This window comes from Lytechinus variegatus, chromosome 1, assembly GCF_018143015.1.
Source record: "Lytechinus variegatus isolate NC3 chromosome 1, Lvar_3.0, whole genome shotgun sequence".
In the NCBI taxonomy this organism is placed as follows: Eukaryota; Metazoa; Echinodermata; class Echinoidea; order Temnopleuroida; family Toxopneustidae; genus Lytechinus; species Lytechinus variegatus.
In genome coordinates this window covers 50661798-50683890 of record NC_054740.1, presented here as the reverse complement: position 1 = coordinate 50683890, position 22093 = coordinate 50661798, and the positions used below count along the sequence as shown (strand labels likewise).

General features: G+C 37.4%; 1 protein-coding gene across 1 annotated transcript in view; it reads left to right on the top strand.

Moving 5' to 3' along the window:
• Window positions 1-22093, top strand: part of LOC121415863 (transmembrane GTPase fzo-like) — a 47923-nt gene that overhangs the window by 10550 nt on the left and 15280 nt on the right. Inside the window, exons 3-10 of the mRNA XM_041609241.1 lie at window positions 360-477; window positions 9823-10120; window positions 10621-10748; window positions 11320-11428; window positions 15735-15845; window positions 17477-17612; window positions 19541-19605; window positions 20515-20639. Coding sequence (XP_041465175.1) covers window positions 360-477; window positions 9823-10120; window positions 10621-10748; window positions 11320-11428; window positions 15735-15845; window positions 17477-17612; window positions 19541-19605; window positions 20515-20639 — 1090 coding nt within the window. The remainder of the gene's footprint in view (window positions 1-359; window positions 478-9822; window positions 10121-10620; window positions 10749-11319; window positions 11429-15734; window positions 15846-17476; window positions 17613-19540; window positions 19606-20514; window positions 20640-22093) is intronic.

Here is a 22093-nt window from a genome sequence, read left to right as displayed (position 1 = left end):
TCACCAAGGACACATACCGCCTTCGCTCAGGAATTCGAATTCAAATCACAGTTTGCGAGTGAGCGTGTAAAAGGTCCGATGATTCTAAATACGAATTGCAATCATCATTACAATGACGATTCAAGATTCACGTGTGAAAAGGCACATAGATGTGTATATATCTGTTTTGTGAAAAATAAACGAAACTTCAAAATATCACGGCCTTTTTTATTTTTCATCCGATTTCGATGAAAATTTTAGGGTTATGTTTATTTTTCTCTATTGATTCAAATCAACATTTTTTTAGAGTTGGACTTGACCCTTAATGTTAGATTAATGGTGGTTTTCAGCTTTTGATTTTTTTGTTTGTAATGTTTCAGGTATGAAGCCCGGAATGATCCTCTCTTTCACTGATTGTCTTAACATGGAGAAAGCAAAAATAGAGTCCCTCAAAACGTGTATCTTCAGAAAGAAGATGAAAGTTACCATCTTTGGTCCGTAAGTTGGCAACCTCCGTTCTTCCCTATATACAAGTAGATGGAAATGGAATTGGCGTATACTCAGTCACACTGAAGATACTGATCCCTACCTAATATTTTCAGTGACGTGTTATCGGTCGGTTTCGAGTTGGTCTCGTTGGTGTGACTGTTAATTTATTTATATGCTTATTTATTTGTTATTTAAATTATTCATTTATTTCATTTCATTTATACAGACAGGGTAGCCCCGTCAGTAGTCTCGCACTGTTTTCCAGGTGGCCCTATAAACAAATATTTTACAACATATTAACAAACACATAACATAAGGAAATAACAAACAGAACATCCAAAATAATCTTAAGTAAATACATTGAAAAAAACATGATGGTACATAACTACAATTCAGGGAATAACGTTAATTCGTCTAGATTTCAATCAGCATTACAACAAAGTCAAATTCAAATACAATAATGAAAAATAAAAATATAGCCGCTGCACAGTGGGCCAGAATGAACCCAAAGTGCGCCAAAACCCTTTATTCACATATTTGTACGGTTAAATTTGGTGGGTAGGGGTAATTTCACCCGTTGAATTCAATAAAAGTATTTTCAAATATTGATGACGTCGTTAAAATACTGTTTTCTGATTGGCTGTTAACATTTGAGAAGAAATTACATGTTTCTAATTCTACAATAAGTTTCAAATTTTCAGAAACTAGTTTTAGAGAAATTTCAGCAATAAGGAAGCATATTAGCAAACAGCAAACACATAAACAGGCAAACAAACAAAAACAAACGAAATTGTAAAATTCAAAGTGAAATTGTAAAAAAATGCAAAGGAGTATTTTCATTCCCTGGATACAATGATTAACCACACCTACATGAATTAAAATGGATTGATACCAGAAGTGGACAGTGAAATCTTTAAAATAATTATCCCAATGATAAATAATAGAGGCCGGGTCCTCTGCAGGTTAATCGGTACAAGGCCTACCTATTTCACCAAGAACAGCGTATACAAAATTAATTCTGAAACAGAGTCTCTCTCTGCTATCTCACCAACCATTATGTCTTTGGTGAGAGGATTTTAGCATACTTTGAACATCAGGAGATAGAGGCTGTGCTTGTTGTACTCTTAAAAATTTGCTACTAATCACAATGTCACTTGTTACCATTAGTCTGTGGAATACATATAAAGTCAATAAGAGTCATAAACCAAACAATCCTTGAAATGATAATATGCACTTCCTTCTTGATTGATTTTAACAATAATTTATAGCAAATTTAGAATGAGCCAAGCGATAAACGAATTCATACGTGTATGTGAAGTTACAAACCCTTCATTTTTTCTCTTTTTTTGGGGGGGGGGGGGGGATAAATACTAATAATGATAATGCAACTTATACATGTATAGATCCCACGTATCTGTCCTTTACACATTTTCATATTTTGGCAGAAAACTGAGTGAGACCAATCACATCCCTAGTCATGTGTGTTATAGCGATATACAGTATGACTTGGTTTATGAACAACAAAACAAATTAATAATCTTACCCGGGAATCTTACCTTAAGAATTAATCTTCTAAGAATGACAGCATATCAGATATGCAACACGGGATGGAACAGTTTGACATCAAAATGAAGTTGTTTTACATGTATTATTATATAGTTAGTGGAAGTGGAAATGAAAGCTTGTCTTTACGTATGTTTAACGAAAATATTTTAGGAAGATACCAGTCAAAAGAACCAGGCACTTGAGCCAGACACCCCCCCCCCCCCCTCTCTCTCTCTCCCACCACGTGACTGTGAGTTTCACAGAGATACGGTCTTATACGGTCCCGCAACGTTCGGCACGCGCATAATGAGACAAAAACTTGGAACGATTTTTGTGATAAATCCCGGGGGGGCCACTTACATTGACGAGTGGATACCATGCGCGACCAAAAAAACACGTAAAAAGGATGTCTTTTTCACGATAGGGCACGTTACGTACGTAACGTGATAAGGGTGTCAAAAACACAAAAATAATGAAAAAAGGGTATCTATTTCGCCAGGAAAATTACGTGTTTAGGGTCGAATTTGCGGGGATGATAAAACAAAATTAAAATGTTTTATAAAGGATGTCCTTTTTGCCTCAACACTTCGTGTTTAGAGTCCGATTTGCGCGAGGTGTAGACGGTTGGGTCGTACTAAACTAAATAGGATAAAGCCGACGACCAAAGGACCCGTATAAACAATAAAACATTCCTGTACTTGTTTAGGGGTTTATTTCAGGGAATATTTGCCAAGAGTTTTGTTTCCAATACTTGTTAAGGGATGGGTTTCACACACCAATACTTGTTAAGGGGTGCATTTTAAGAATATGAAAATTACGTGTTTAGGGTGCTTTTCGAGACCCCATGGTCGCGCATGGTATCCACTCGTGAATGGAAGTGGCCCCCCCGGGTGATAAATACGGCGAACATGTGGTTGGAAAATTGGTTATATCTCCAGAAAATGCACGTATATGCAGCTAAATTTGGTATCATTGTAAAGCATGGACTATAACAAAAAAAAACAAAAAAATGGTATTTACAGCGCAGCAATCGGCAGCAATTTGTAAAAGAAATACTCATGAAAAAAAAAATTGCTAGAACCCCCCCCCCCCATTGTCAAATGGTTTCGTCCAAATTTACCTCTGAAGGGATTATCATTTTATCTTGAAAACTTTTGATCACTTAAAACAATCATTCATCAAAAAAGTACCGTGAATTAGACATAAATTAAGCAATCCGTTTTGTTAAAACAGTGAAATATCTAAAAACGTGTCATTTTCACATGCGGTAGGGGTAAAGGGTCATTTTCCGGTAATATTGAATAAAATGGGCATCTAGTAATTAATTTCGAGGAGAAATATTGTATGGAGACATCATACAGGTTCTTATCTTTGCTTAGAACATGAAAAAACTAAATTTGTTTCAAGACCAAAAACAAGTTTTGGCGCACTTTTGCTCTCTCCTGACCTACTGTGCGCTGTTGCACCACGACACAAATTTTCACCCCTCGACACAAATTGTCACCCCTGCACAAATTGTCACCTAATTTAGGCGAAAATTTGTCGCCCCATTTCATTTAACACTTAACTTACTTGTCTCCCATGAACACACACACACACACAAACACACATACACAACAAAAATAGGCCATGTAGAGTTCATAAGACACTGTGCATGTTTATTTGGGTGTGAGGGTGTGTGTGAAGGTGCGTGTTGATTAGCAACACTTTGAGAGAGATTGATGGTGGTATCTCACGTTGAAACATATTTGGGCTACTTTTAAACGGTTTTGAGACGATTTTGAAACTTGTTACAGAGACGTCTTTTGAGGCCCCACGATGTTTCATTAGTTTCTGGAATCTCAAAACCGTCTCAAAATAGTCCCAAATCCGTCTCATAGACGCGTCCAATACTTTTTCCCCGTCATGAATACGATACTTTTCGTTTCCCGTCGCAGATTATTTTTTCCGTCACGAAGACGTCTTTGAGACGGATTTGGGACTCCTTTGAGACGGTCTTGAGACGATGTCGTTGAGACATCCCCTGAACCCACATGACGTTTCACGAGTCTCGGAAATCTAAAAATCGTCTAAAAATAGTACCAAATCCGTCTCCATGGTCTCAGTGACGTCTATAATATTTATTTTTTCATCGGGAATAAGATACCTTTTTGCGTCGCAGAGACGTATATGACCCCTCGGTAGCTTTCAGTAACAAACTGGTATTAGACTCATTTGGCCATTACATGAAAATGCAATTAGACCATTTGGCTATTAGACGAATTGGTCATTATATTAGACCAAATGAAAATTTTACCAAGTATATATTAGATAATTGGAAATTAGGCCAAATTATTAGTAGACCAAACGGGATAAGCCCATGTTTCATTAGACAAATTAGTCCAACTGTTGTTAGACCAAGTAAATAAAAAAAGGAATTTTCCACGGGCTCTACTGCTCATCTCTATATTAGCTTCGCCAGGTAAATTGCCATTTGACTATGACCGCTTAGCTTCATCCTATACATGGTCTAATTCCATTTCGTCTACAGTCAGTTTAACTTCTGGTCTAATTGTCATTTGGCCTATTAACCATTCTGTCTAATTTTCATTTGGTCTAGTTTCTACTTGGTCTAATACCTAATTGATCTAACACCACTTGGTCAATTCCTGTAACGACTGGAAATATTCATGTGGGATTTAGACGATAAGGCTATTAGACTATTTGGCTATTCGACAATACGGCAATTATACCAAGTGGACATGAGACCAACCAATAATTAAACCTCTACATTAGATGCATCTATGTTTCTATGTATCTATCAGTTCTGTACAATACACCAAATGGATTTAGCTCATATGGTATTTGACGATCAGAGTTTGACCAACTGTTACTGCTTGACCAAGTGGATATAACCACCCAAAAAGATAATACAATAATAATAACACTCACATATTCAACCCTCACGCACTCCCACACATACACACAAACCAACACAACACTCACCTCTAACACAACGCACACAAACAATGACTCACACCCATGGTGGTTGAAGACAATTAATGTAATGGGCGACAATATGTGGTTCTAGGTTTCCTTTGCCGACACAAATTGGCACAATTTGGACCTTTCGCAATCCTCACGGACGCTAGTGTTTGGGTCCCCTTACACAAAAGTTAACGCTTAATTATACACTTCATTTTCAAGATTGATTGTGCATTATAGTCAATAGAATCAAACGTACCTTTGTGTTACAGGGGGTTACAGGCCCTACAGATCTGCTTTTCGTGCGCAAAATCCTTACATACCATACCAAAAAAAGAAATTCCCCCTTGAACAAACATCAACGATTTCCGACCCAATGCGAGTTTTTTTTTGTTACATGAGCGTGTAGGTAATTTTATAAGCTACCCTCTGAATAAATGCTATGGACGTATTTTACGTCATGCTTCAGTGAGCACTTTGATTCCATTTCGTAGGAACTGATTCCACATTCTCATGAAAAAATAGTCAGAAGGCTTGTAAAAGGTACTTTCTAAAAGACGATACAACTTTTTTGGCTAAATTTCACGGTTGAATAAATACAAGTCCAAATTTGCTATAATTGGATCTGTTACACATTTTATCAATAAAAATGATCGAATATGATGATATTCATTTTTGGGAAGAGTATTTTCAACAATATTCATCGTTTCACGGTTCAATGAACATTTATTGAAAACACAAAATACGATTTTCAAATATCATAGGCAAGTATTGTGTCATTTTGGTAACTGAAACTGATCTTCTATCATTTTTTTTCGTTATGTTCATGAGCAATTAACATGCTTCGATGAATCAAAGGCGTTTATTTAAAAATTCATGCTTGAATAAACATGTGGAATGTGATTAGCTCTTTTTTACGTTATTGGAAAAAATGCAATTTGTAACTATGGATATCTGTCACAAGCCTCCTTGCATGGTTCATCTGATTTGATTTTCACGAAAATCCCGATGCTTAATGCATCAGTGAGCATTATGCAAAATTATGCAAATGGGAAGAAATTTCAAGGCCTTGGCCCCACTCTGTGCAGCATTGAATTGTTATTTTGGTGTGCGCGCCTTTTGGATAGTGTTACTCTGAAGCAATGTGCAAAGTTTCATGAAATAACTGTTGGCAGAAGTAACAAAAACCGTCCATGAAACAAACCCTTATTTCATATTTGTTAAAATTTTGACTTCCTCTCTCATAGACTTGAGTAAATTTTGGGTGCATATGTTTAAGAATCAAAGTAACCCCTTATCAAATGTGGTGGAACTTTTTTTCAAGGCTGTCTTTAGCAATGCAATTTGGCAGTAATGTTTATCAACCTATGGGCAGAATTCTGTGCAAAAATGAAATCGATTTGTTTATTCATGGATGAGTGAGCACGCATCAAAGTGGGAAAATAGGTATTTTTAATGTCACAGACTCATTTTAAAGGGTAACAAGGTGAATATTGAGGGCAAATTCGGTTTCAGATGTGACTTTAATTGCTGTTGTTTTTATCATCCATCATTTCTATCACCACACACTTTCCGAACTTTTAACATTTTCATAGTTGAGCGAGCACATTCAAAAACTTAGGAATGAATACTCTTTATACTGCATAAATGTATTCTTTTCCTAACAATTTCTCATGATCAGTTTAATTTATGGACAAATCAGGGGTGAATCCAGAATTTCAAATGGGGGAGGGGCCTATAATCGGGGTAGCCACCAACATTTTCAAATTTTAATAAGACCTATCAAGTTGTAGAGGATACTACTTCCTATGATGATACGTCACAATACAGGGGCCGCGAAACGGTTTTCAAAGTGTGGGGAGGGGCTGAGCCAAAAGTGGGGGGCTGACCATGCAAAAAATCACAATCGTATGGTCAATTCTACATTTTTGTACATGCTTTTGGAAAAAAGTGGGGGCCCCAGCCCCCCCCCCCGCTTCTGCGGCCCCTGCAATACTGTGCTCACTCAACCATGAACAAACGATATCAAAAATGTGTGTGGGGTGGCCAAATTATGGTAATACAGCAATAACACCATAAAATTCACCTAAAAACAACTTTTGCCCAACTTTGTATTTGCACAATCTGAAAAACGACTCTTGTAATTTTCAAAAATTGTCATTTTTAATTCAATCTTTAATTATTCATGCATGACTCAACCGATCAGTCTTATTTTCGCCAGTAGTTGCTTAACGAGTGTAGAAAACTACCTACGAAATATCATTTCTCAAAATAATTTCGTTCAAAAGTTAAAGCAATTGATTTAGGGGGGCTTACTTTTTTGTTGTGTATAGATTATGACATGGATAAGAAAGTGGTTTTTCAATAAAATCTAGTACATATTGAGTGAGGAAAAAACTTACTGAATGAAGGCATAGATATAGATCATTACAGTCCATCGAATCGATATCACATTTAATGTGGATTATTTGTGGATCACTGGCAATTGATTTCATGGGTCAGATCAACCCCTCCAGCCGAACATTTCGCATGCGTTGATATATACACAGCATATGCAATACGTTTGAACTCGTTTCCTTTTGTTTCTTTTGTTTACTCCTTCTACACAAACGATATGCCTCTCGCACACGACGTAATGGGCATTATGTTTTACTTTACCCGTAAATGGGGGATTAGATTCGAATTCCGGGGGTACCACTCCCATTGATGAGTGGATACCAGGCACGACCATGGGGTTTCGAAAAGAACCTTAAACAAGGGAAGCAATTCTTTTCCAGATTATGAAAATGCATCTCTTAACAAGTGTTTGGTTTGTGAAAACCTACAAGTATTGGATATATATTCCTTTTTTCAGCATTTTAAACATCGTTTTGACACCCTTATAACGTTACATAGGCCTATACGTAACATACCTGCGCAGCGTGGTCGCTCGTGGTATCCACTAATCAATGGAAGTGGGCCCCCAGGCGGCTTCTCGAGCTCTAGGAGGACTCAAATGTATCTTTGGAAAGTCGTCCTCAATATCGCTGTTACCATAGTAGCAACCAGAATTTTGCACACGAAACCCACGTAAATGTTTCCGTCTCAGATGCGAAACAAGTGTTAACAAGTGTTTGGTTTGTGAAACCCTACAAGTATTGGATACATATCCCTTTTTTCAGCATTTTAAACATCGTTTTGACAACCTAATAACGTTACATCGGCCTATACGTAACGTACCTGCCCACTCTGTCCCCTTTTACGCGTGGTCGCTCCTGGTATCCACTAATCAATGGGATCAATCGGATATCAATCAATCGGATATATCGCTGTTACCATAGCAACCATAATTTTGCTCACGAAACGCATATTGAATGTTTCCGTCTCAGATGCGAAACGAAAAAAAAATCTCATGTCACACAATTTGCATTGCAGGACCGAGTTTTAGGACCATGATGACTGGCCCAAAAAGTCTCTTCCAAAATCAACTACCGTCGTAAATAAGCGTGCGCGTCCTCAAACGAAAGGTCGGGAATAATGCTTAAAAACTGGAGCCGACACGTGTCGCACAAATTTTCGCGAGGCAACAGTTTGTGCAGGGGTGATAATTTGTGTGCAACGCCCTCTCCCTTACATTTCAATAATTTAGATTAAGGTAACTCAATGTAAATACTGTATGCGAAAATTTGTAGCATTAGATTGTCAATTGTCTGCTGTTATTTTCTTTTCGGGGGGGGGGGGGGTCGGTGTCTACTTAGATATTATTTTCTACTGCGGGATGCATTTTGAGTAGTCAACATGATTTGTTTTATAAAATGCCAACTATGCCAGTGGTTTATTGACGTTCGTTATAACATAGTAACAACACGTATCTTACATACTAAAAGGACCTCATAAAGCATGTTAAATTATTTGGTAAAGGGTTGATAATACAAAGAGGTCTGGAGTACCAACCAACATTCCAATAATACAAAAAGTCATAAGCAGTCATAGAATATTTTTTGGAACGTCAGAATCTAAATATGACATTTTATCCGTTAGATTGTGAATTCGGCATCTAGCGTCTTCTCTCGGCATTTTTTTAAAATTCAAAATAGCCCGGGGAGGCAACATCCCCCCTTCAATGCCTACCTTCCTATGAAAATGAAGGATATCGTCGAATCTTGATACACTGATAAAAATATTCAAACGAAGATGGAACCCATTTGGTTGGATTGATGAAAAACAGTTTTATTGCTCTAATAGTCTAAGGCCCGGTCCCAGTGCATTTACGGATGCAAAGAGGATGCAAAACATAAAAAAGAAAAGAAAAATACCATCCATTGGAAAATGTTATGCATCCATTATGCACTCATTATATACTGTACATATTTCATCCGTCTTTTCTTTTCCGTGTTCTGTTCCGCCAATTTCGTCCATTTCTGGAGCGGATGAAAACGGATGGAGCCATCCATTAAAAAAAGGTTTTATTGGGTTTTCATAATTTTGTATAACAAATCACATATGATTAATACAAGTAATTTAAAATATAACATCATAAATAAATAAGAGAAGGAAAAGAGCAGCATACTCATTATTAGTTTACATTAGAAAGAGTACAGCTTATCAACAGATAATACTTGATAAACATGTAGTAAAATAAACATGGAGCCACCTCCGAAATTTGCTCGTCCGCGTGTCCTTTATGCACACGTTTTGTCTCCATCGGGTCCGAGACCGGGTCTTTATTATTCCACTACATATTTATTCAAATTATTGTTATATTTGATTTGAGATGTGTTGTTTTCTTTTCAATTTCTTTGATAGTATACTTTCCATCAGTTTGTTCCCTGTATTCAATATTTTTTTCTTTTCTTAATCCGTTAGGACAAGCAGTGGCAAAAGTACTTTGGTCAACGCCATTTTGGGTAAGGAGCTTTTAGCGTGTGGCATGGGACATACCACCAATTGTTTCCTCCAAATCGAGCAAGTGCGCGATGACGACGACGATGAGGATGATCAGGGATATGTTGCCCCTCGCTCCCCTGATGGCCGCAGTCGGCTGCCCAGCTATTCCGACGTCGCTTCACATTTTATTATCCGGAGAAGTCAGTTTGCTTCAGAGTCAACAAGCGGAAGGTCCAACTCGACTATGGAGAACTTCAGCAATCCTCTCGACATCCAGGTTGGTAAATTTCCCATTTGACATTTATCTTTACCTCATTCCAATTCCGCTTTTCTAAATTAATCATTCAATATACAAATGCAAGTATTCTCCTACTGCAACACATGCTTCTCCATTTCGTGCACTTCTGTCACTAATGACTGAAGACCTCAGTTTCCTTCATCTCCTCCTCCTCCTTTTTCTTTCTCATCTTCCTCTTCTTCTACTTCTCCTTCTCCTTCCCTTCTTCTTTTTTTCTCCTTCTTCTTCTACTTCTTCTCCTCCTCCTCCTTCTTCTGCTCCTTCTTCTTCTTCCTCTTCTTCTTCTTTTTCTTCTTCTTATTATTATCATAACCTTTCTTTACTTTCTCATTTTCTTGCTCTTTTTCTCTTCTTCTTTTTCATCATCATCATCATAATTAGTTTGTTACTTTAAATTCTTCTTTATCAAATGTGTATTACAGAATTTAATATATTTTGGTGAGTGGATTTAACCTTTGTATGTGGATTCGAATTTTTAGCAACTTCATGATTTGTCTGACGCAACATCAGAGACAAGCCTCGATATTTCTCGTTACATCGAGATTTTTTTGGCGAAAAACGACCACAAATGCAGTTTGCTGAGACATTTTCTTCAGATTTTGGATTGGTAAGTTTTGTACAATATTGAAATGGAATGACTGTGCCAGGGGTTGCTAGGTTGTAAAGAAAAAATTGACAAGGAAAAGAAAGGGGGTCACTCCCAAATAAAAATTAATTTGGGTCAAACCTCTACATTATTTAATACCAACCACATTCCAAGGGGTGCTAGAAAAATCTTGTGGGTGCTTCAGCTCCTCCAGAAACCCCGCTTCCAATGGACATTTATTGTACCAGCGGTATAAATCTTGACTGAGTAGGAGGGGATGGGACGGGGATCATATTACTCTATATATGCAACATAGCTAAATTCGGACACTTACCAACACAAAAGTAAGCCTATAATCCAGTCCTTATGGAGTAAATCATAATCTTTGTATAGCGACTCTCAGCTGCTTGCAAAGTGACTGTGCATGTCGCTTTACTCGGGAAATTACCTGGGATTAAGAATGTACATATTCATAAGATAAAAAAATCCGTGGTATCCTTTCCGTGAAAGGTAAAGTGACTTTTGCTCATGCCATTACAATAACCCATGCTTTAAATAATTATCTGTTTCCATTTTATTTTGCTTAAACTAGCCCTGGTATCAGCACTTGCAGAGACATAGGCGATAAAGTCAAAGCTTTCTGCGGAGATGCTGATTTGCACGTCCTCGTTATCAGCACCATCGCTGGAATAACGGCTGAGGTAAGGTCTTAATTCGAATACTTGATTTCATTTCATTTATTTCTTAATTTGATGTTAGTTAGGATGACTTGTCGTTGGTTCTTTGTCTATCACTCAACGACCATCAAAAGATGAAATCAATCAAAATAAACTAACAGTGCGAGATGTTTTTTTGCCACTCCTACAAGATGGCGCCCTAATCTGTCAAAAATAAGAGGGGGGAAACGCACTGGGTAGTGCAGGCTACCTTTTCGGATGAGCAATTCATTTTTTTAGAAGAAAAAATAACCCTTCGTCTTGTGTGTTAGTAGGTACACTCATACTTATTGGCCTACACTGTTAAAAAACCCTGATTTTACAGAAAAATAAAAGAAGATTTTGCAAAAAGCAATACCAGAATCATTCTTTAAATTCATGAAACAGGAATTTTTCTGCAATTTAACAGAACAGGTCTGTTATAAAAAGGGGAAAAGAGTGTTTTATTTAAGGAAATTTGTAAGATTACACACACCAAATTCCAATTTCCTGTAAGATTACGCAATCTGGTAAGATTACAGGTGTTCTCGAGACTCTGCTGCAGGAACTTCTTTTAGTTTAAGGATAAATTTTCTAACAGTGTAGTAGGAATTGATTCAACAGTCACTCTAAACTTACAACACCTTCACTGTTGGGCAACATAAGTCCACCGTCCACCCAACAAATTATTGGTTAGAACATTTTTTTCAATTCTGGGCAGTTTTAAACCCTATAATGTGTGCTTTGGGTGAACACTACGCAGTATTGGTTGAAAATTACCCAGAGTTGGATACACTTTTTACTAATGCTAAGTTCACACCAACGGCGAATGCCGCGCTTTAAATCGGCGATCAATTCGGCGTCATTTTTTTTTACTTTTAAAAAAATCTCACGATCTCATAAGATATGTTATGCTCTGATAAGCTCTGATACGCTCTGATACGAAGTTCGTTCCCGCTTGTGCGACAAATTATTTCCCGAATCGCTACGGCTTCTCACGCTATGATGCCGATTGATGAGGATTTATCACGCTTTAAATCACGCTTTGATATGCTTTATTACTCTTTGATAAGCTTTGATGGGCTTATCACGCTTTAAATAACGCTCTGATACGATTATCAAGATCTCTTGTGCATTGATAGGGTCTGTCAAGCTCTGTTACGAAATGACAAAATTCGAGATTATGATTGCATCCCGCCACTGATCCAGAGTATATAAAGATGCAGCAGATACACGAAATCATTACATCATTGGCAGAAGAACAAGATATGGAAGTTCAATATTTACCAGACTTTGAACCATCTTATGATGTAGACATGATCTTTGTCTCTCTGCTATATAACTACTTCATAGCCCTCGAGGCAGAGGAGAGAGAAAGAACAGCAAAGACAAGAGGAGATTGAACTACCAGCAGGAGGGAGAAGACCATTCATCAGGTGCTGCTGGACCAGGCCATGGCTCACTGAAGAAAGAAGACAGCAGTATGGCCAGTACACTATCCTCTTTAACAAACAACCGCGGTTAGAGGACCCTGTTGCCTTCACAATGTTCACCAGAGTAACCCCTGGGGTATTCGATGAGATCCTTGCGAGAGTTGCACCAGTCATCCAGAAGCAATGCACCCTTTGTCCGCTGGCCTAGCAATCACCTTGAGACATCTGGCCACTGGGGACAACTACAGATCACTGGCATATGGTTTCAGATGTGGTATCTCCATATCAGAGTTGATTCCAGGAGTGTGCAGGGCCATTGTAGAGGCGTATAAAGATGAGGTCTTCAACATACCTACCACCCCTGAAGCATGGAGCACCCTTGCCCAGCAGTTTGAACAGAGATGGAATATCCCCCATGCAATTGGTACCTTGGATGGAAAGCACACAGCCATTAAGAATCCAGCAATCACAGACAGTCTCTACCACAACTATAAGGGCTTCTTCTCTATACCACTGCTGGCATTGGTAGATGCAGAGTACAAGTTCATCTGGATTGAGGTGTGAGGTAAATGACACGCGTTTCGAATGCCTAGAAGATGGGTCCATAGGGCTGCCCCCATCATGCCCTCTCCCTTGAGAAAATCAGCTTGATATTCCCTACTTCATCCTAGGTGACGATGCTTTTGCCCTGATGAGCTACATGATGAAGCCATACAGCAGAAGAGGGAAGACAGATGAACAGAGGATCTGCAACTACAGGATCTCAAGGGGGAAAAGAGTGGTGGAGAATGCATTTGGCATCATGACCAACAGGTTCCGGTGCCTGTTGGGAATACTGGAACAGAAGGTAGATAACGTCACAGCGTTGGTGGAGACTGCTGTGGTGCTCCACAACCTGCTGCGGAAGAGGGTGGCGCTGGCAGCCAATGCGGTGGACCACGAAGATGAAGAGCACAGCTTCGCACTAGGGGCCAGGAGAGGTGGACCTCACTGGGAAGATGTTCCGCAACCACCTGTAAGGGGGAAACCTCGCCAATGGATGCCAGACATCAGAGAGATCATCTCTGAGAATACTTTCCAGTGGGTGCTGTTGACTGGCGACAAAGAATGGCTGGGGTGGCACTTCCTGATTGAGTCAAGAAAGACGTGGCTCAGATATTTTCAGAAGCATATGATGAAGATAAAGACTTTTGTGTCTGGAAATAAGAATATACTCCTATGTGCAGACTATGTTTATTTTTAATATAAGTTTGAAATAATTGTTGTATTATGTGTTCTTGAGAATATGTTATTATTATCATTATTATTGATGTTATTGTTGTTATGTATTTCATCTGCTTCTAAAAATTATGAATACAGACTCTATTGATTTTTTACCAATGAAAAATCAGATAATACTACTATTGTAAATGAGGAGTGAAAATTTAAAGGAATCAAGTTGCAGAATTCGAAATTTAGACATGTGCGATTGAAGATTTTTTAAATACGCATTTTTTTGTTAAATTGATTATTACAAATAATTACAAATTGATTTTCTTACTAATTTAAAAATTAGTAAGAAAATCAATTTTATATGTGAGATAAATAACCCTTATTAAAAGAGAAAATAAAACAAAGGAAATAAAATATAAAACATTATAGAATTAAAAAATTAAATATAATAAAAAAATAGATAGAAAAAAAAACTTTGTGGAAAACTTGGAGTTTTTCTATTCATTTATTTTTTTTATTCTATTGCCTTTTCCATTTTATTATGTTTTATACAGGGTGTCCCATAAAAAAATGCCCGGTACACTTCTGGTCGGGTTTTTTTTTATTTTTTGTTTCATTGAAAAGACCAACTCTTCATTTAGTAGCTGATCCAAAAATATCAAAATCACATTCAGTGGTTTTGGGGTTATAATTACTTCTTGCAATGGTCTGTAAGTGGTAAAATCAGGCTGAACGAATCCTTAACTGTAGGGCCTATGGGCAAAGTATCAAAAGTGGGGTCACCGCTTGGAACCAAGCTTTCTTAAACTTTGTTATGCTTTCCTACGACTCTGATAAGCTTTGTGACGGTTTGATAAGCTTTAATACGCTCTCCCCGCTTTTCTCAATCCGTGACAGATCGCCTCAAATTTTTAAACTGTTTAAAAAAATTTGGCGCTCTTGCCGAATGTCCCGAATTGCTCAAAGCTTTCTCATGCTCTATTACGGTCTTTACGCTTTAATTAAGCTTTGTTACGCTTTGCCGCCGCTTTGCACGCCGCTTTAAAGCGCCATCAAAGCGGCGTTGGTGTGAACCTAGCATAACTGATGTGTGGGCAGTATTTTGCCCAACATTTCAAGAGTGTTTGTAAGTTAGGAATGCTAGATATTACAGAAAAAAATTATTATTTACAGTAGCGGACCGTGACCCGGAGGAGACAAAGCATGGGGGGGCACTGCATTGTTTGTGAACAATGCCGTGCCCCCCTAATGCTTTGTCTCCTCGGGGTCACGGTCCGCCACTAATTATTTACATTGTACCCCGTACAAAGGCCTTAGCTGCTGGGTTTGTTCAATAGCAGGTACTGTTTATGTCTACCTGTAATCACATAGAGTAATTGATATAATGATATGAGCAGTATAAGACATAGGCCTAAATTCAAACTTATAATCGATTTTTAAGACACCAAGTAAGAAGTAATCACAACGATGCAAAAAAAAATCAGAATGATATATAATTTTTCATCTCTTTGTCGATCAAAACTTTTATTATGTTTGCTCTCACATTTTGTTATCGTTATTTTATGGACAAATAACCTCACAAGTTGGGTAGACTTGATTGTCTTCAAGGAACACACTGCTGTCAAAGACATTTACTCTTTGCATTTTTTTGTATTATTTTATACCAGACGAAAGAACACTTCTTGAAAGTGAAGGAACGTCTCCCACATCCTGACATCATCATTGGCTTCACTCAGTGGGATCTAGCAGCCAACGATAAACCAGAGAGAAAAGAAAGGGTATGTATACATGCGTTAACACATCCCTGCAAACACACGCACATACACTCTTAAAACAAATCAGTCAAATTGACTTGACCAGTAGTCAGCTGGGAGCAACTGATATGGCAATCACTGATATTCACATTTGTGAAATATATTCTAGTCAGAAATAACTCTGTTAGAGTAAAATATGACTAGAAAATAGACAAATATGACTAGAATAACAGTCGCACCCAGCTGACCCTATGAACTTATCATTTTTGACTGATTTGTTTTTAGAGTGAACCCCCCCCCTCTCTCTCTCTAATACCCTGGAGGTCGCTTGTCTCTATGAATATATTTCTCTTCTGTGTTTATTTGTTCATTGTGTTTATTATGTATTTTTTACTTGCTGACAGCCCCCCCCCCCGTTAAAGACAGTGCTTAGTCTACTGACGGGGTTACTCTGGGTAAACAAAACGAAATAAACAAATAGATAAATATTACACAAGCAAGCTTTCGATCATATCGGTCTTTTCATCAGGCCCACAAATAACGAAATCGAGTGAATGTCAAACGGAAAATGATTAGCAACACAATATCCCAATGTTCATTGACGTCATCATTGTGATCATAATGAGCAGAAGTATAAATATCACATCATTAATCACTTTCATCACCTGCATAATCATCATCAAAACGATATTTTCCCCCCTAAGTCACCCTTTTTCTTTTCTGATCCATAAAGAAATTTCCGTAAAATTGGTAATATTTTTACCATTTCATGTATCTATTAAGCGTGTTACATTATACATAAGCTTAAAACAAGAGAAGTGCAGTTACAGGTGCAGTGAAGCAAAAGCAGCCTGATTTTTGTCTCACCTGAGCGAAGTTTAGCAGAGACCTATACTTTTCCCGTTAAAATTTTATTTGATTTGCTATCGCTTCTTTATTTCCGCATCAATTATGTTCAGGCTTGGTACATATGAGCCGTTGGTAATACCATATGTGTGCTAGCGAGGATGATGGGGTCAAAAGTCATCAAGGGTCAAAATGTCACCGGCATAATACGCGGCAATGTCTATCCTTTTTGATGTTTTGTATCAATTTACTCTCATTTCTTTGTTTCTTCCTCAATCCTTGAATCAAACGATCCTTGGGTAATAGTTAATACCGCATGTGTGCCCATGAAAATGATTGGGTCAAAGGTCAACTAGGGATGAAAAGGTCATATTGCATATTTTACTGATCACGAAGTCAGGCAAGACTAGTGGTTCATGAACCACCTTGTTTTTTAAGAAGCATAAAAAGGGAAGACAATTAGGGAGGGGGAAGGGAGGAAAGCAGTATGATCATTTTACCCGTCTTATTCTTTGAAAATTTACTTAGTTCGACAAAACGACTGGTTGCAATTATACGATCTTATTTAAAACCTTGTTTTTATCTTGTTTTCTCATTGATAAAGAATTCATTTCTTTTTAAATTTTTGTAAAACATCGATGACTAATTTCAGGTTTCCATGCGCCTTCACATATACACATATTCTAAATTATCTGCAATTCCTTTCTCTTTTAACTCTTTATCTTCCCGTGTCACACAATATTTTGATTAAATATAGATAAGTGGGGCTTAATAAGTGCTGTGTTTATCCATTATTCTGATATTTCTAGGTAAAAAATCAACATTTGAAATCGGCGTTCGATCTTCTGAGTTCAACCGGAACTGTCTCCACGATGGAAGAATCGAGGGAAAGATGTTTCTTTATATCTGGAAGCGAGGCACTAGGTGAAGCTTTGGGAGAACAAAGTAGGTATAAGTACATTTTACCAAAAGTAGGAGTAAAAGTAGGGAGTGAGGGTGTGTGTGTGTGTATATATATATATATAGAGAGAGAGAGAGAGAGAGAGAGAGAGAGAAAAACAAGGTTGACACTTTCCTGCTTTAATCCAGCAAAATTGATTGAAGTCCACAAATTTTCAACGAGTACATACCGTCTTTATCAAATGAATGACAATGGTACTTTTGTCATTCACTTGATCAAGACGGTATGTACTCGTCCGAAAATTTGTGGACTTCAATAAATTTTGTTGGATTAAAGCATGGAAGTTTCATCCTTGTTTCTCTTAATATTACTCCAACACGTGGAATATCTACCGAATACAAAAATATATATTGGCTCTCTCTCTCTCTCTATATATATATAATTATATATATTTATAATAAATCCAAATTAGCATTGTTTCAACTAACATCAATTTAGAATGCATGTAAGGACTTCCGTGTGCTTTCCATAATTATGATGTTCTTGCTGTCAATCCCTTCGTTGCCAAATCTACTGTTTTGGGGATACTAGATTTGGACTTTGCCAAATTATCATGTTTGTTTCATAAAGCTGTTCCTAAGTTGAGAGAACTGATCTTAGCAATTATAAGAACGATTGGTGAACCTTTCTTACGCACCAAACTACCGCCGATATTACATCTTGGTGTATACCATTTACCATAAGAATCACCAATCGTTCTTATAGTCGCTCTCAACTTACGAACAGCTTTATGACACACCCACCAGGGGCCAATTTCATAACGAGCTACAGCTGTTGTAACTTTGCCTTGGTAGTTGTCATAGTGGCAAAGTTTTAACAGTTGTAGCTCTTTATGAAACGGGCCCCAGGTCGTACAGCTGGGCTGATGGATTCGAACTGCAGACCTTAACTAGATCCAGCCCGGTGTCATATCTACCGATGTCTAGAATCATCCCCTGTTTCCTACAGTCGTCCATGTGTTTGACTTTATAGCCACTAATCGTGAATTGTATAAAGAATCGCCAGACCATCTAATAAATATATATATCTATTTTTTCAATATGCTTAGAAGATTTTTATACGCCCGTCCTACGGGACGTATTATGGTATATGGCTATCACGCTTGGTGTCCGTCCGTCCGTCTGCTTACCTTTCCTTGTGAACGCGATAACTTCAGTTTAACGTAACTAAAGCCAGCCTGACACTAGCACGATTTTGTGTCACGCATTGGCACGACTCAAGTCGTGCCAGTGCGCAAACTTGTCGTGAACTGGCGTGAAGTGTGCTAAACACGTCGTGACACGTCGTGACTGCGTGCCATGTCGGGACGAGAATTTTGAAATGTTCAAAATTTTGGTCACGACAAAATTTAGCGACCGGGCCGTGAACTATATGCGCAAATTGTTCGTGAACTCGTCAGAACGATGCGTGCCAGTGCGTGGCAGTGCGCGCCATGCCACGACTGTCACGAATAGTTCACGAACAGCTCACGTCGTGTTCACGAATAGTTCAGCACGACACCGTCCGAAGTGCCAATGCGGGAAGTGCGTATGCTATGCGTGAACTCGTCGTGCCAGCTCGTGTCAATGTGGACACTGACGAGCACGCATTCGTGAACTATTCGTGAACTCGTCGTGAACTTGTCGTGAACTATGCGCGAACAAGTCGTAAACAGTGCGGGAGCCTCCCAGTTCGTGCCCCAAAATGGCACGACTTGACACGACAAAATCGTGGCCAAAAGTGTCAGCCTGGCTATAGGCTCATATAATTTGAGAATAGCATAGATCCCATGGATTCTATTGGTTTTGAGGTCACAGGGTCTAAGTTGAATCTTCCACTTTTCTAGCTTGACCGATAACTCCATTTCCGCGTTATTGGCTGGCGGCGCATAGGTACTCGCTTAAGCGACACTCTTGTTATTCGTTTGTAACAGTGAAGTACACGAAAGGACAAGAGGAAAGATCAAAATCGTTTCAAGACTTCTTGCAAAAGATAGAGGTAAGAAGTCTTTTACCCTACCCGGGAGAATCATTGTAAATGTGCTTTATATATTTTTAATGTCTATATTTCATTTCATTCTACTTCACTTCAATTCATTTTCAAAATTGCCGCAAATGTATTTTACATTGCAAAATGATTAGGAAATAGATAATTATATATGATTTAATAGTTAAAAAAATAATAATCGAACTAATTATGTATGTACAGCAATTCAATATATCAAATGGCTGGATAACGAAAATATAGTATAATGAATTGCGGAATTGTTGAATTACACAGAAGCAAAACTTGTACACGCAGGGTTATAGCTTGAATCAATGGTATAAATTGGAATGACTTAGGAAAGAGAGAACACGACATTGAAATTAAGAAGCAATAGGAATTACAGTTAATAATAACTTATCCTTGGAATTATGCACTTTGCTATTTTCTTCGATTTGATTGATACGTATTGTGTAAAACTATATATAGATCATGGCTTTTAATCATCCAACAGAAAAAACATTCCTAAACTAGAATTCGATAAATGTTTACCTAAATGAACTTAGAATTTTCTTTTTACATAGTAATGTTGCAAGCTGAAGAAAGCTCTATCAAATTTATGTTGGAAGGTTGTATCATGACTTGTGATCTCAATAATTTTTTTTGATTGAGGTACCATATTAAAAAGCAGTTATTGAAATGTTTAGAAATTTTAGTTTTTTAATTTTTGTTGCCGTTCTTAATAATCATTTACGTAAATGAGGGACTCACTGTAAGTATGTATGTATATAGCACTTAAGAAAATCTAAATTAAAAATTGTACAAAATTGACATTTATACAATATTCAACAGCGGTAATATAACTACCATCAAATGCAATTTTTATAGAATATGAGAAATAACTTTAACAATTTTTTATAACAGGAGCGAGCATCTATTGCTGGAAAGAAAGACAAACTGGATACCAACCGCGATGCATGCAGGGAAATCATCAGGAAGTTCAATCGATCAATCATCGACACTATGATAATGTGGATCGAAGAAAAAAGGTACATAATTATGTGAAATTAGTTCACTTAAGAATGAACATGGAAATGCAAAAGGAAACGGGAACAGCCCAATCCTACCCCACTTTTCAATAAACGTATACGAAAATGATTAATGGCTATAGGATTTTTTTATTCATTTATTATTTTATTTCATTTATTTTTTATTGAGGGGGATGGTGCGCCCTTTCAAAACTGTTCCGCAACTCCTGTTATGCAACCTGAGAAAAAGAAGTCTCTATGAGTGCAAGAACAAACATAATAGTCTCTGTCTATATAAAATAATAAAATGTATAACCTTTTGTTTGTTACATAGCTTCAAAGAAATCGCATGCTCTGTAATATTAGAACAGGCCCCCATTTTACAAAGAGTTACGATTGATCCAATCAATCTCAACTGTATCCATCCATACCATATGTTTTTCTCCAGAAAATCTCTCCGTAAACGAAAAATATCACACTGAATCTTCAAGAGAACAAGTAATGTAGAATACGCTTTTGCATTTTTGATGTTGACGTTTAGTTGCTGGCCATTCATATTCGTCGGATGAATCGAAACTGTTTGTTAGACGGAGCCCTACATTTCTTTTTATGCTACGGTCTTTTACGAGCACCGTACAAACAATTTTCTTTTTATGCACAGTAATAATGGTATGAAATCATTTGTACGGTGTTCTTAAAGGTATTTGTGACCGTAACATAATTTTATGAAAAGACAATAATCCTTTCCGGTGTACTTTTTCAGTAAAATACAATGTAAAGTTCAGATATTGGGACAATTATATTGAAAACGGGTTGTTTTCTATGTCTGTTTATATATCTATAGGTAAAAATCACATAAGTAGATAGTTACATTGTATGTGAAGAACTTAATAAGAAATTGAGAAATAAATTATGGCAAACGGAGAGAAGGCCAGTGTCATTAAGGGGTTATATTCAAAGAAAGAAAATAATGGGGAAAAAAACCTAGAACTGTAATCATATGCAAACGATATGCACATTTAATGCGCTTGATTTTGGGGTTTCGCAATCAATAAAAATAAGCAATATAGCAGTACTTGAAAATACGGGATTTGAATGAATAGAAACAGGTACGTTATGAGTATTTTATAAAGATAAGCAATTTTGAAACATTAGAGGGCGCTATCCACATAACAGATAATTACTGATGCGTAAAATTATACTCATATTTAAGCAATTATTGTATGCCGTAAGAAATCCCTGAAGATATGAGAGGCGAATGAACAGAAACAAGAGAGCTATGGTAATTTATGTAGAGATAAGCAATATTGAAACATTAGAGGGCGCTCATATTGGAATACGATACAATTAGCAATTTTTAAAGAGAAATTCCAGTAGTTGCAGTAAATACTGATTTCATGAGAAAGTCTCTAAAACAAGGCTTAAGTGTCGGTATATCATCGAGGATCTAGATCTGGTACATTTACATAAACTGA